The 14,611-nt window shown below is 34.5% G+C and overlaps 1 protein-coding gene across 1 annotated transcript in view; it reads right to left on the minus strand.

The window, feature by feature from the left end:
- Positions 1-342: 342 nt before the first annotated feature.
- Positions 343-14,611, minus strand: part of dnah6 (dynein, axonemal, heavy chain 6) — a 110,251-nt gene continuing 95,982 nt past the window's right edge. The window contains exons 69-77 of the mRNA XM_088930355.1: positions 14,258-14,377; positions 8,051-8,172; positions 7,231-7,360; positions 6,648-6,775; positions 4,177-4,362; positions 2,085-2,157; positions 1,620-1,771; positions 860-1,082; positions 343-446 (exon numbers count right to left, since the gene is read on the minus strand). Coding sequence (XP_088786481.1) covers positions 343-446; positions 860-1,082; positions 1,620-1,771; positions 2,085-2,157; positions 4,177-4,362; positions 6,648-6,775; positions 7,231-7,360; positions 8,051-8,172; positions 14,258-14,377 — 1,238 coding nt within the window. The remainder of the gene's footprint in view (positions 447-859; positions 1,083-1,619; positions 1,772-2,084; positions 2,158-4,176; positions 4,363-6,647; positions 6,776-7,230; positions 7,361-8,050; positions 8,173-14,257; positions 14,378-14,611) is intronic.

The following is a 14,611-nucleotide window of genomic DNA, read 5'->3' on the forward strand; positions in this document are numbered from 1 at the left end:
TATGGGTACAGGTTTTTCTCTCACAGGCACTGTTTTAAAAGAATTTGAAAAAAAAGTTGCACAAAACAATGAGCCTTAGCTCTTTAAAGGTTATTTTTTTGCTCTCGGCCAAGAGCATCTGTTTCTGCACAGCATGGGAACACAAAGCAGCCATATGTAATAAACCTACAGTACACTCAATGACACACTGGATCTTGAATGAAATAGAAGAAAAAATTCACATACTTTACATTTAACACAGAGCACATCCTTCATGCCTCCTTACAATTCCAGAGATTATAGTGGACAAAACATGTTTCTTACAATCTGTGTTTTAAACGATGTTCTTTTTTCTGTTCAGTTTCATTCATTTAACTGGCACAGTAAAGCAGAAGCTTTGGATATCCAGTAATCGCTTTCCCGCATTGATGGCAACAGCACTGTCACAACAAAGTTTGTAGAGTGACCTAAAACAAAGGATATTTAAACCAGCTATTATTATCATTTCCATCGATATTAGCCCTCAAAATTACAATCAGCATCAAAATAACGAGCAATGGTTTAAGAACCTGGCACAGTGTTTGCCTAAAGCCATAGGTCCTGTTAGTGAGTACTCAGAGAAGACCAAATGATTTACACTGTTATAGTTACACTGTTATAGTTACACTGTTACACTGTTATATATAGACTCACAAAAATGTTCTGATCCTTTACCACAGGGGACCGTTTTTTTTTTTCCAGTCGTGAGTTTTTGTTCATTTAGGCTCTGAAGCACAGATGCTGTGACAATGGGTAGAATCAGGCTGCATGCGGCACAATCATGACCTTTGACACGACGTAGTTCTGTTGACTAGGATTGGGACTCTTACTAATACTTTACCTGTGGTTGAAAGCGTTCCCGCTCTGGCTGCAGTCTTGTAGAGTGGCGCCTGATACAGGGAAGGATCTGGCACATAGTTTTGCCGGGGCTCAAAATGAACCACCGGTAGCATGGGGTTCATCTGTCGTGGCAGTGCATCCTCGATGACCATTTTATCATCGTCCCAGCGGCTGGCATCCATGAACATGCCATGGACCAAAACGCCATCCTCTGGGGATGGCAGCTAGAAGAAGAAAGCATAGAACAAGACAAGAGTCAATGGAATTCAAATCCCACACTTGCCAAAGACTTCAGGTCTGGGGCTCGGACAGCCTTTGATGGGCCTTTCTGCTCTAATTCAACATCACACACAAACCATTTGTGCTCCCATGAAAACTCACAAAACCTGGAATACATAATGACTTACATACAGGAAAGATCAGTCTTTATCTGTTTAATGTATTTTAATGTAAGTGACAAAGTACTTAAATGGCTTTATGACACATACAGCAGGATCTTGATCTTCCAATTAGTGCAAATACAAAATATTTCCAATTACAAAACATTAACATTTTTTTTCCTTTTTTACATGCTGGGATTACAATGATGAATTATGTATATTAAAAGATAAGGTGTCAAAATAGTTAAACTGAAAGAGCTGCATACCAGCTGAGAAAATGCTTATCAGTTGCAACATTCACAGTCCTATGTACAGTAGCACCTTAATTAAGTGGAGATTCTCTGTGCAAGTAATGGTAACATTCAAAGTAAAGACACACACCTCTTTGTCCATTTCTAGCTCACTGCCAAACTGCAGTGTTTTCATTGCTTCTGTCACAGCTGCTTGATCGCGGTATGCAGGGATGATGTTAAAATGAAAGCTCAGCTCATCAATAGGAAGGTTGTAGGTACGAGCATGGTTTTGCAAAGCACCTAGAAATATATGAGAATCATAGCATCACATCAGACAACCTAGATTTGAATCATCCGAAGAATTTAATAAAGCTAGTAATCAACAATTTACTTTTTATTTAGGCTACATTTAACAGTTACCAGTTACAGTTAACTGTTAAAGTTACAGTTTAACAGTTTTATTTAGGCTGTATTTGTTAGAAGATGCTCTTTGTACTCTACATATGTTACAAAAAAACACAGAATATAGTAATATAATTATAAAACAGGAGGATCACATGAAAATCTTCTTAAGCAATTGTTAGATGATACTCAGTTCATATTCATACACTACCTGTCAGAAAACCTTGAGGGAAGAAAAATCCTGAAATCCAAAAAGACTTGGGCTGACCCTTTCTAATCCAGCTCTGCCAAAAGAAAAACACACAACCTTTAGAGCATAAGAGTAGCTACACTCAGGAGGAGACCATCATGCCCATTTAGTAGTTAGCAGCTCATGGAAGGATCTCATGCAGCTTTTTCTTCAAAGAAGCCAGGGTATCACCTTCAACGACATGGTTGGATATCTTCTTCCACATTCCCACCAGACTCTGGGAAAGAAGTGCTCTCATGCTGTTGGTTTTAATACAGTTCCTCATACTGTAGTTTTCATTCGTGTCCTCTGGTTTGTGTTTATTTGTGTTTATTGCAAGGTCAAAGGTTTTGAGGATTTGGACTGCTTGTAACAGGTCTACTCAATCTTTTCTGTTCAAGACTAATAAGATTCCATTTCCTTCAGTCTATCAGTGTAGGACATTCTCTTGGGATACATCTGATTGCTCTTCTTTGGATTGATTTCAGAGGAGCAATATTTTTTTTCATAATATGGTGACCAATATTGCACACAACAATACCTTAGGTTTGTGTTTTTACTCTATTGGTTATTTTTTGTTTTAAAGATGACCAATAGGAGGGTTATTATCACTCATAATAAATGAAGGATAGCTCTACAGAAGACTGGTTCTGTGTAATTTAGGCTAATAATACTCTACATGAATAATATGCATAAAAAGTGATATACTGCATGTGACATGAAACATTTTTTTAGAAAATGGCATGATTTGGATGAAGCAGTGAAGGTTTTCTTTAGCTTTCCTTCAACAGAATCAGTCATAAAATAAACTACCCAAAGTACTCTTGGAGTGATGAAAATAACTAGAATACACGGGTATTCTACACTTTAAATTTTCAGAGCACTACCTTTGATAATGTCCTGTACTGTATATGTAAACCATTTACAATTCTAAAGTCTTTGTGTGATTGTTGCTCAGCCATATAAAATATAAAAATCATCATAAGAACAAAGCAACATACTAAATCCTTACACCTTTACTCTGAAGTGAAGAATAAATAAACAGGCCTAAGCCATCTGGTTTCTAGTTATTTGTAAAGGACCATAAATATCGTGCACTAGGCATAGCTGAAGGATGGGTTTGTTTTTTTCACCCCCTGGGTTGATCCAAATGGGAAAGAGCTATGATGCGTTTAATGTTTATGTCTTCCTGGAAGTAATCTTATAAACTAGTAGCTCCCACACTTGTGCATGTAAGACTGACAGAATTTATAATTCAGTGCAGCTTGCACTTTGAATCGTTGGATTAAAGTCAGGGGTGCATATCAGAGGCAGGTGCATTGAACTATACCACAAAACAAACCAAGGTAGTCGGCTGTCCTTGCTTTAGCTGTTATTGAAAGTATTTAGACATTTGCAAAACACAAAGTGAACTGGCACAGACATACATGTACATTATACAATTATATTATACAATTCACATCTCAGTAATTTACTCAAGTGTCACATTGGTTGATAATAGTTATGATTACGTAAGGTATGTTTATTTAACATACTGTGCAACTAAATGACATGCAAATCAAAGCACTAAAGATAAAGAAATGCTAATTGTATTTTAATTTAGTTTTTCGTCTGAAAGCAAGTCTGCCAAATTAGTGAACCAACAGATAAATGTATTCCTGTTTTTAAATGCGAACAAACATTAATGCAGTTGTTGTGCGATGCTTATTTCTTTTAACATCATTTTCTTTTCACATCAAGAATAAAGTGGCTAAGTAAAGGCATTTTGATTAAGGAATTAATTACATTAACATGATAGAACAGGAACTTTGCCCCTATCATTGTAATTCTGTGTTAATTTGGAATATTGTTATTAAAGTACTAACAATCTGCGTAGATTACAAACAGAAAACTAATTTGTTCTTTTCCACACAGCCAGTAAGAAAGTAATAGTGTTACATTAGACTATAGATATACCTATATCCATATAAAGATATGACAACAACAGAGGATTATCTGAGCAACAACATACAGTATACTCAAAATTGCCAGCTGTTCGTTGCCTGAGTGAGAGTGTGTCAGGGAAAGCACTTACGTCAATGAAGGCAGTACGGAGGGCCAAATCTTTCACCCAGCTTCCCAAAGGCTTTAAAGAGGGATATGCAGCATTGGCCCAATGGTCAGGGACCTGGTTGTTGAGGAAACTGTTGTATATTTTCTCCATCTCCTCTGACATAACCACAAATCCAGCGATAGCTTTCTTTAGTGTGTTTAAAGAGTTCTGGGGGGCGGCAAGTCAATAAAAAAGACAACATATATGCTGATTCATTGAGTTCCATATTTTAAGAAGTAAATGTCAATAAACAAATCCCTGGAATATAATAGGTTAAAGAAAAGAGCAGGCCATTCTGTCCATCTTGCTGGTTTTGTTACTGGTATCTTATTCAGCCACACTGCTTCCTGAAGGATTCCAGCGAACCCACTGTCTTTTCAAGCTTTCTTCAACTCAGAGTGACAAAGAAAAAAACAGAAAAATGTCTAAGGAGATGTTATGTACATGTGTGTAAAGAACAAAGAAAATTACCTTTGTTAATGTACAGTATTTACTAAATGATGTGCAGCTATGTAATTTATATTTAGATTATTATTTTAGGATTTGTGCACCCCTGGACCTGTGTGTTTTGTGCTAAATTAAATTACTATTATTTAGTTCTTGCACAGAGATTGACAGTGAGGCTGGGCAATTTGAGGAAATGTGACATACTGTACTGTACCTTACATTTCCTACTGTATATGCCAGTGATTTCTAATATTAATTTACTGTATATGGCTGATGTTTTCATCCACAGTGACTAATGTGACCATTTATAAAATCTGGTATTTCACAGCAGCAATCTGTGTGAAGTAACTTCTCCAAGAGCACAAAAGCAGTTCCTGTCAAAAATAAATCTGCACACCCAACCTTCCAGTGCTCAGCCCAGAACCTTGCTCTTCCACCTTATACTTCTATGAGCTTTGCTCCAAATTAAATGTTCTCCTGCTCTTAACCTGTAATACTGTAGTGAAAGCCTATACAGTATGTCTCATGGGGCAACTTCTTAAAATAGTCCTCTATGACATATGTACTGTACAAGGGAGAGACATCATTGGTGCATTATAACAAATACAGGCAGCTACAGCATATCTACATTATGTTGTCATTCTTTAACTTCTGGATATTTTTCAAAGGCGATGCCATTCTGTAGTTGAATTATATGGCTTTCTTTATACACTGCTTGGGGAAGAATATCTCATACAGCCACAGCTTAAATAAAAAAAATAAAGTAAATTATAAATACAAATAACAGGAGAATTCAGCAATTTTCATTATATTTCTCTAACAGTAATACTTGCAAATTCTCCACTGCATGATGCTGAAACAGTTAAATGCAGCTCTCAAAACAACATTTCCACTACCTCACTCTTGCAAGTAGCTGAGAGGAAACTAAAAAAAACCCATAATGCCAGTTATCACAGTTTGACATTTATTGAAGGCAAAGATTGGCTGTTCATTGCTATTGCACAGAATGTTCAAGTTTTCCAGATTGTGTCAAATAAGGTTAAATGAGAATAAGCAGAAAACAGATGCAATAATAACTTTTATTGTAAGAGTGCATGGAGATCTCTCACTTGAGTTTCTCTGTAAAAAAAGAACTAGTTGAAGAAAAAGCCTTTAACAATGTTCACCTGAAGTAGAAAATACCAAGAGAAAAAAATCATTAGTTTTGATTTAGGGTTGTTTAAACACTGTTCATTTTTAGACTTTACTAAACCACCACTAAACATCATGCATAGGCATTTGATCACTAATTTAATCTTAATTAGATTGTTGCTTCTCAATGCTTGAAAACATGTTTTTCGCAATTACAGGCTTTACCACAGTTAAAGTACCACCCACGCTCTTTAATGTAATGTCATCCCCTATAATGTCAAAGTATGTCAAACTTCTGGAACAAATTTAAACTCGCTGAATACTTTCCCCAGGTAATGCAAGACTCAACTTACACAAATTCGATATCATGTAAAAAAAGGTTTAGTGGGTCCATAATAAAAAGAATTTCCATTACATGTGTAACGTTTAAATAGATTGCTGAAAGTAGAGCAGCAAGTTCCTTCTGCAGATGAATAAAACAGAGGAAGCATAATGCCATAATGTAAAACAGGGCTCTGTTTTACACTACAGTCTTGCTCTGTTTTCGCATACTGATGGCAACCTCTGTATATATTCTCCCACTTTTACATTGAAGATTTTGCATAATCCATATTAAAATCATGTCATGTCAAGTGATTTTAATATTCATTTTACTGCGTATTTTGTTTTGAGTTTAATTACTGAGTAGTAAATGAAAAAGTTGGTTTTACGTGCAAAAAGAAAACAAAGATTATCTCCGTTTGAGAATTAAATCAGTGTGCAATGTGATTCTGTGTTGGACTGTTATAAATATGCCTTACATACAGTATGAGAATCTGGGGTGTTCATTGACCAGATTATCCACTGTGTGTTTGTTCCTGCGCATTTACACTCACCCTGAGCAGCTTCAACAGGTTGTTAAAACGATCAACTTCCTGTCCCAGTACTGTAGTTAATGAATTGACTCGTCCATGTGCGTCTTTGTTAAACAAGCTCTCTGAAGCTTCTTCCATTTCAAGTTTCTCTATGAAAATGAAGGAATGAAGGTAACTTGAAAACATTAACAAATGCTATGTTTTAATACTATGAATTAATGAGTAATCCAAATAAGGAATTTAAAGGTTTTATTAGTGGAAAAGTTTCATTAGTGGTCAACTAATTATTAGTGCTAAAAATATAGTATTTCATTTTTCTTAAGCTGAAGTATCTCAGAATATCTTTTTTGATGTTCACAGATTTGATGTGTTTGACATGGTATCTTCTGAGATTGTTTAAGGACTCCAGGGAATTAATCTGGCTCTATTCTGCTATAGACCTTTGTCCTAGCAAGGGCAAATTTAAGTATTTTTTACTTCCCCAATATACTGTGGTACCATTAGCTTGTCATACAGTCTCTGGATTTTTGTATGTACAGTAGATCCACTTCTGAGAGACAAATTTCAAATGGTGAAGTCTTCAATGCTTATGATCAATGCTCACCTGGGATTTTAGATAATATGGAGTCTGCTAGCTCCTGGACTATTTCATCGTTGCTTTTTCCAGCCCCCTGTGCAGAAGACCTAGGCTGAACTTCAAGGATAGTGTTGATAAGAGTCGCAGTCTCCTGACGCTGTGTGAATGAGAGCACAACACAGGGTAATTTTTCAGCAGTAACAGTAACTATTTCTTGCATATCTATTATGAATTCAGCTAATCTTGAAAGTGTCACCTTTAAGAATAATGAGGACGGAGTGTGATACTATTATAGTACTCCATTTCTAGACATTTTGACTTCTACATTTTGGGTGATAACCAAGATTACATGAAGGCAGAGAACTGGGTTAAAGATTGTCTCACAAATAGATAATTTGTGAATGATTCATATTAATATTAAGCTGTATGGTTAAATTAGCAAAGTGCACAATGTGTGAAAGCTCTGTCTGACATTTTTATGGGGCTTTAAAAAAGGCTCGCGAAAAAGAAAGTCTGAAGACATCCAAGTATTATAATTATTAGCCTATCATCATAAAATATACAAATAACTGAGTTTTGTCTAATCTGTGAAGTATTCTTACTATGATGAGGAACATAATCTATAGAAAAGTTTTTTTGTTTTTGTTTTTGATACTATTTGCAATACATACAAGCATGTCACTTTAAATATGGTTGACAGAAACATTGAACTAAAAATACCTGCCATATATTACATTATTATGAATATTAAGTAATATAATTATAGTCAAAACCTTGTGTGGATTTTTTTCACAATCATGCCAATTTTAGAAAAGGCCTGTAAAGGCTAATTAAAATGCTGACAAACCTGAAAGGCCAAGTTGGCATTTTCATGCATTCCAAAAATCTCTGGATCATCAATCAAAGGGAGATTTTCAATGTACTCCTTGTAATCTTGCAAACTGTCTGCCTCAGGAGCGAAATATATCCCTGCCATTAAGGATAATACATTCATTAATTTAACACATTTTTGGGTCCTTGCTAAATGTTCATGTGAGCCAGATCCATTAAAAGTAAAATGTATTGTGAAACCTCTTTCAAAGATAAGTAATCTCCGGCAGGATGAGCACTGTTAAAAAAATCTATCAGCCTTTTGAAATCGTGTTTATTGGAATCCTCAATGAAATGTTCTCTCTCTAAATAGAATGTGTTAAATGTATCCACTCAAAGTCTTTTCTTTTTATATTGTTAGTATAGAAACGTACAGGGCGTGAAATTCACAAACAAATCTGAGAAAACTAAAACAATAACATGACTCAGTTTAACTTTGGATACTCTTCACCAGCAAACATTGAGCAAAGATTTCTGAAAGATAGCCCACACTTTCATATTTGAGGTTATCTGCACGTTTAAAAAAAACAACAAGAAATTGAGCTCCCCTGAGCTCCATCTTATTGCCTAGCTACTATGGGTGTTGTTAAAGGAGCAATCATGGGTTTAGTTCTCGTTTACTTAAGCATTGTCGTGAATCAACTACTATAATGTTACAGTACATGGTTGATATGTTTTCTTCAATTCTGAAGTCTACAAAGCTGTAGCTGTAGGTGTAAAATTGGTAATAAATAATAAAAGTTAACGTTCTAGATAGTGTTTCATTCACTCAGAGCAGTGAAACAAATGGAAACTACATGAAACTGCATTTAAAACTGGGTGCAGGGGGAATTTTGTAACATAAAGGGCTGTGCGAGTATTGAACAAGCTATCCAGTCAAGTGTCAGTGTTGTTCAAGCTGATATCCTGGTTTCTTTAAAAAAACAGCTGAATCCTTGGATCAATTAGTTACTAACTACCCAGTGGGACAGAAGAGCAATTAGTCCATGTCTAATTTGTGTCCTTATTTATGTTTTTAAATTTCATTGTTAAATGTGAACAAAAAGAAAATCATAACACTTTAAGGTTTAATGATTAAATACAGTTTCTGAGTGGTTGCCCCAAAATGCAACTGATATTCATTCAGTACCAATACCGGTTTTTGAATACATTCTGTTACCAACAGGATACGTTGACATCAAAAGAGAGGCATTAACTGAAGATAAATGACAGGATTGCAGGGGCTGTACCCTTTAATTAAAAATAAAAAAGGTAGGGTAGAAAATGAAGTGTTGAACGTCCTTACATTGTCTCTTCCAAATTAACAATACTTTTTAATGGACGGTTTAAAACAAAAGAAAACAATTTTCAGAGTAATTGATTCATCATGGATAGGCACTGATTTTTTATAGTAAACTGGGCATGGTGAGCATACTGTACCTGCTTAAGTTTAATATAATATCTCACAAATACCTGCACTTTTTTTTGGAAGTAATAGAACAATTCAATCCTAAGATGATCCCCTATGTACTGTATGAAAACAATGGTTAATCAGAACTTGAGCTAGAAATAGGCTCCTTTACTGTACTATAGCATTTTCATTTAAATGTAGAAATAAATGTAGAAAAGAGAACAACTGATATCGATACACTGTGCTAAAGACTTAGTATGGCCTCAGTATGGATCATACAATTTGAAAAAAAATTGTATACCATTATGTTACAAATCACAAAAAGATCCATACATAAATACATTTTCCATGAGTCAAGCTCATCTATAAGCAAGACATTTTCCATTTACAAAAATAGCTAGATGAGACACAAGGGCCAGCCACACAAATATTCAAAGACACCTAAGGGCCAGGCTAATAAAACAGGCCAGTCATTAAAGACAAATTGTATTTTGGTTAGTTTATTCCTCATTATTATTCTCTAGAGAGGCAAATTGGGTTGCCCAAAACCACAAAAGTGCAGAAAATATTGTTTGCTCAGATATTGCATTTTTATCAATGCAATCATCAGGATGGCAAGACTGACCTTACATTGAGTGATCACCACTCCCCAGTGTATGAAACTGGTGTGAAAAAGCTGAATTAAACACAAAATCAAACTGCCTAAATGGATAATCAGTCATGCGTCTTAAAAACCCAGAGAACTGTGCACACAAGGTAATTTTCTTGTTATCTAACCATGATTTTTTTTCAGGTATGAGTTTAGGTCACACATAGTACTGTATGTTCTGCTTTTAGAGAAAGGGGTCAGTTCATCTGGGTTTAGAAAAGGGAGGGGTGAGGGTTTCATCTAGACTTTTTTATAATATGTTTAAATACACAGCAGAAAAATTCTGATTATTTAACTTGCAAATACTTACAACACCTGAACATATTTATTGTATATAGCAATTTATTACTACATAGATAGAGTTAGATACATAAACTCTGTTAAGTTCCAAGACTGTATGATTCAGCATTAAATGGCATAATAGAATGTAAAGAATAACATTGTCATTATACAGAATTCTGACATTTATACATACTTAATTATTAATAAATCTTTCCATTTCTGAGAACAGAAATACTAAGTGCTTTAAATATGGGACCTGTCATGCTAAGAAATAATTAACAGCATTCAAAGGTTAATTACATTATGATGTCGCTGCTGTTATAGTGTGACCTACTTATAGAAGAAATTTCCCACACAATCCAGATTAGCTAAAAATGTCTTGAATACTCCAGTGTGTGTATTTCAATTTCCATGGCAAACATAATATATTCTTATAAATATTCGATTAAAAAAATGATCAATTAAGTGGTATTAAGAGTTTCCAAATTTTGTTCAAAATCTCTAAATTACTTTACAACCCCTTTACTCGGTCATAGTAAACATCATAAACATTAATGTGTTCCACGCCTTTAAAAGGCCACTGTGAGAAAAACAGCAGCCTTTACATCCTAGGTGGTTAGGTTTTGATTTGGTGTTTGGTAGATATTGATGTTTAATATGATTTAAGATGTAGTAATGTTAACATCTTATTTCAACAATCAGAAATCTTGCATGGATTGATGGAAATAAAACATTTGTTGGTTGACTGTTCATGTTGTCCAGAAATAAGAAACAAATGCACTTTTTTCAATATGCGTTTATCATATGGTTTGTATAATATTTAAAACAGATCACACGTATGATTGGATTGTTTCTGTTTTCCACTTGTGGATAAAACTTCACAGCAACCAAAGTGTTCGGCACATTCCTAAATATGTCAGTTTTGAGAAATGTCTGTAGCAAACATATCCTTTAGAACAGAAAAATATTATAAACGAGAAGGATCCATTTGACCAATCTAGCTTGTTTATTAGTAAATAATACTGGGGGTATGTACAATACATCTGAGGATCTTATCTGTGTCATGAAAGAAGCCATGATATTGGTTTCAACAACATGGTTTGAAAATCTAGTTTGATGCAGGCTCCCCTGAGCCTTTGTGTTTCCGCTTGTGGAAAACCTAAATTCAATTTTCAATTTTCTTTGCCGGTTAATAAATACAAATACAGCTCAATAGTTAATAAAGCTTCTTCCCAACTGAGTTGTATTTCACTGTAAATGGTATTTTGTCATGACTGAGGATTGTGTAACTCAAAAAATACCAAATGGATTTTCACATCTTTACCAAAAATTGTTCACATCTAAATGAACTGAAGTAGGCCGCTCAATCGGTACATAGAACTCTGTGGCAACATTTAAAGTGTTATGAGAATTCTCCTTTTAAAAAGAAACTAGGCACATATTTTTCCCTCACAATAATACAATTAATATATTAGAGATCTAACAAAATCATAATCTATTGGAATATTAAGCATTTTGTTGTTGTTGTTGTTCTTGTTTGAAATTATGCATACCCATACTTCTCTGTTGATTCTGTATAGATAACACAATCTGTCACTCTGTATCTGTACTGTGCAATCTTATGTAAGTGAATACTTCATTTTACTGTAGCAAATTCTAAATATCACTGGATAATAGCACTGAAAATGCAAACTGAAGCCTTTGGTAGAGTGGTCTCTATTTGTCACAAAATACTTAATGCATTGTTCGTTCTGGTCATATATTGGCCCCTGTGTAAATCCTCTATTGAGCAGCTACAAGCTAGTTTCAGGAATATGATCCTTTTCTCTGCAGCCTCATATACTGTAGCTAAAATTTGAGGATTAAGAGGAGAGAACAGGAGGGATTATTTTTCTAAATGTGAATCTTGTTTAAATGTGAAGAGTTTAAAAAAATACAAAATGAATTGTGCCGTCTCTCATTATTTGTTAGTTATACAGTATGCAAAGGAACAAGTAATAGATAATATTAACTTTAGTGATAACTTAATCAATTCAGTGTTTTCAGGTTAGTTTGTTAACAAGACACTCAGACTAAACTGTAGCTGAGTCAGTTCAGTGAAAATCTCTCATATTTCCAAGTTGAACTTGAAGTGTGACTTGAAGCTTTTGACAAAGGTCACCTCCTACCACAGCTTTGCCTGAAATCCCTATTGAAAATATACCTTTGAGCTACAACCTAAAAGGCAAGGTTATCTTTTAACTACAACAAAAATTGGTTTTAGGATGATAATATGCTAAATTTCATTTTCAATTCTAAATGGAATAAGTATACCACTGAATGGATTTCATTCCACTAGTTGTGAATTGAATTTCTACTGAAGGTTTAAGTTGCAAATTATATCTAATTCAAATGACAATTTCATTATTTCTTACCCGAAAAGAACAGCGCTGTGAAAAGAAATGGATTCAAATCTTCTGCCAAATCAGTGTCAAAAACTAAGACCTATTTGCCAATGACATCATTTAAAAAACAAGATATTTTGGAGTTCTGCTTCAGCGATTATTTTAAAAGCCTGGATAAACATTTATTGATTCATTTTTTAGTTTCATGGATATTTTGATATAATGTTGTTCTGACACAGAATTACATTTCATGGACATCCTTTTACTAGTGTTACATGAACAATGCTACTTTCATTTTTTATTCTTGTGTTTCCTTCAATAGGCTGCTGAGTTAACCACATGGATAATTTGGCTACATTAGATATACAGTACAGTCAATTCTTCTAAAATAAAGTGGAAAAATACAGTAACCAATTGCATAACAACTAGAATATTAAAAATAAAACAAACTTTTAAGAATTTTCATTCATAACATGTGATTTATTAAGTTCAATATCATAAAATGTAACATAATCTTGTTTTTTCACTCTTTGCAATCACCTGCTAAATTTTGAACATGTAAAACAATATCTGTGAAAGGCACTTCACTTTACTCAATGCAACACAGTTGTGTCTATAATTAAAGTATTGCAAAACTTAGGTACCTTCTGTAGGTAAAAACTCAGCAGGAATGATAAACCTCATTGAACATACGAATAGTAGCTCACATATAATAATAGTTAAATAGCAAATTGATCCAAGGATCTCATTCAGACATTTCTTGAAAGAAGACAGGATATCGACTGCAACATAATTGATCTTATCTAAGATTGGAAAATTATACCAATTTTATTGATTTTTCATGCTCGTACTGTCATGCTCATATAGATTATATGCTGTACTTAGATTAAAATCAAATCAAGTTAACTTAATCGACATTGTATATACTGTAGATGTGCTTGATTTTCTTTTATTTTCCACAAAGAAAGGGAATAAAAATACTTTTACAATCTTGGTGTTGGTGATTTTGGTACCTAAAAACCAAAACCACAAAGCATGCAATAGAATTGTGCCACATTGAAATAAAACGTTGAGGTCGCCACTAAATTTTCCATTGCAAACCAGCACAAGCCTGGAATAGCTGAAGACACCAACACGTGCATAACCATGTCACATCTAGTTCCATAAAAGCAGGGCTTTGATGTCAACCCAATTTCTCAGTGTATGATTCCCCAACAGGCTCAATTATACACCGCCACTGCCACTGGAAACTCCACTGTTGGAAATACAGTGTACAGCCTGCACTCATACCAGTAATTCTGAAGTTCTAGGACTTCGCTGTCACTGCAGGGTAATTTTCCTACTGTTATGGGAATCCATTTTTTTAAGTCAAAAAAGTTTTTTTTTCTAATTTAATAGTGCTCCATATTTGCTACTACACACCAGTCTGTTCGATTTTGATAGTTACTGCATGCAAAGGCGGAATAGAAGGTCACTTGCCTGATGCAGAGTACTTGTAGCTTTCCAGCAGGATGGGAGGGGAAAAGAAGCACTTAAGGATAGTGTGCAGGCAACGCTGGTCCCAGGAGTCTGTCACTCTTCCACCATAGGTGATCTCACCTTTAGGAGCATTAAAGAGTATGAAATTCAATACCTAGATCAAAGACTGCCCTACTGCTGAAGCAAAATTATTCACCGATAGATTCTGAGATCATATGCATATCAAAATTGCAACATACAAAGAAGTCATTCAAGTGCAATTTTGTTTATGTACTATAATAGATTTGAACAAATTTCATTCAAATATACAATTGTAATTTCTTGATGTGCAACACAACATGCATACATTCTTGT

The sequence above is a fragment of the Atractosteus spatula genome, chromosome 1 (assembly GCF_055471065.1).
Source record: "Atractosteus spatula isolate fAtrSpa1 chromosome 1, fAtrSpa1.hap1, whole genome shotgun sequence".
Classification (NCBI taxonomy): Eukaryota; Metazoa; Chordata; class Actinopteri; order Semionotiformes; family Lepisosteidae; genus Atractosteus; species Atractosteus spatula.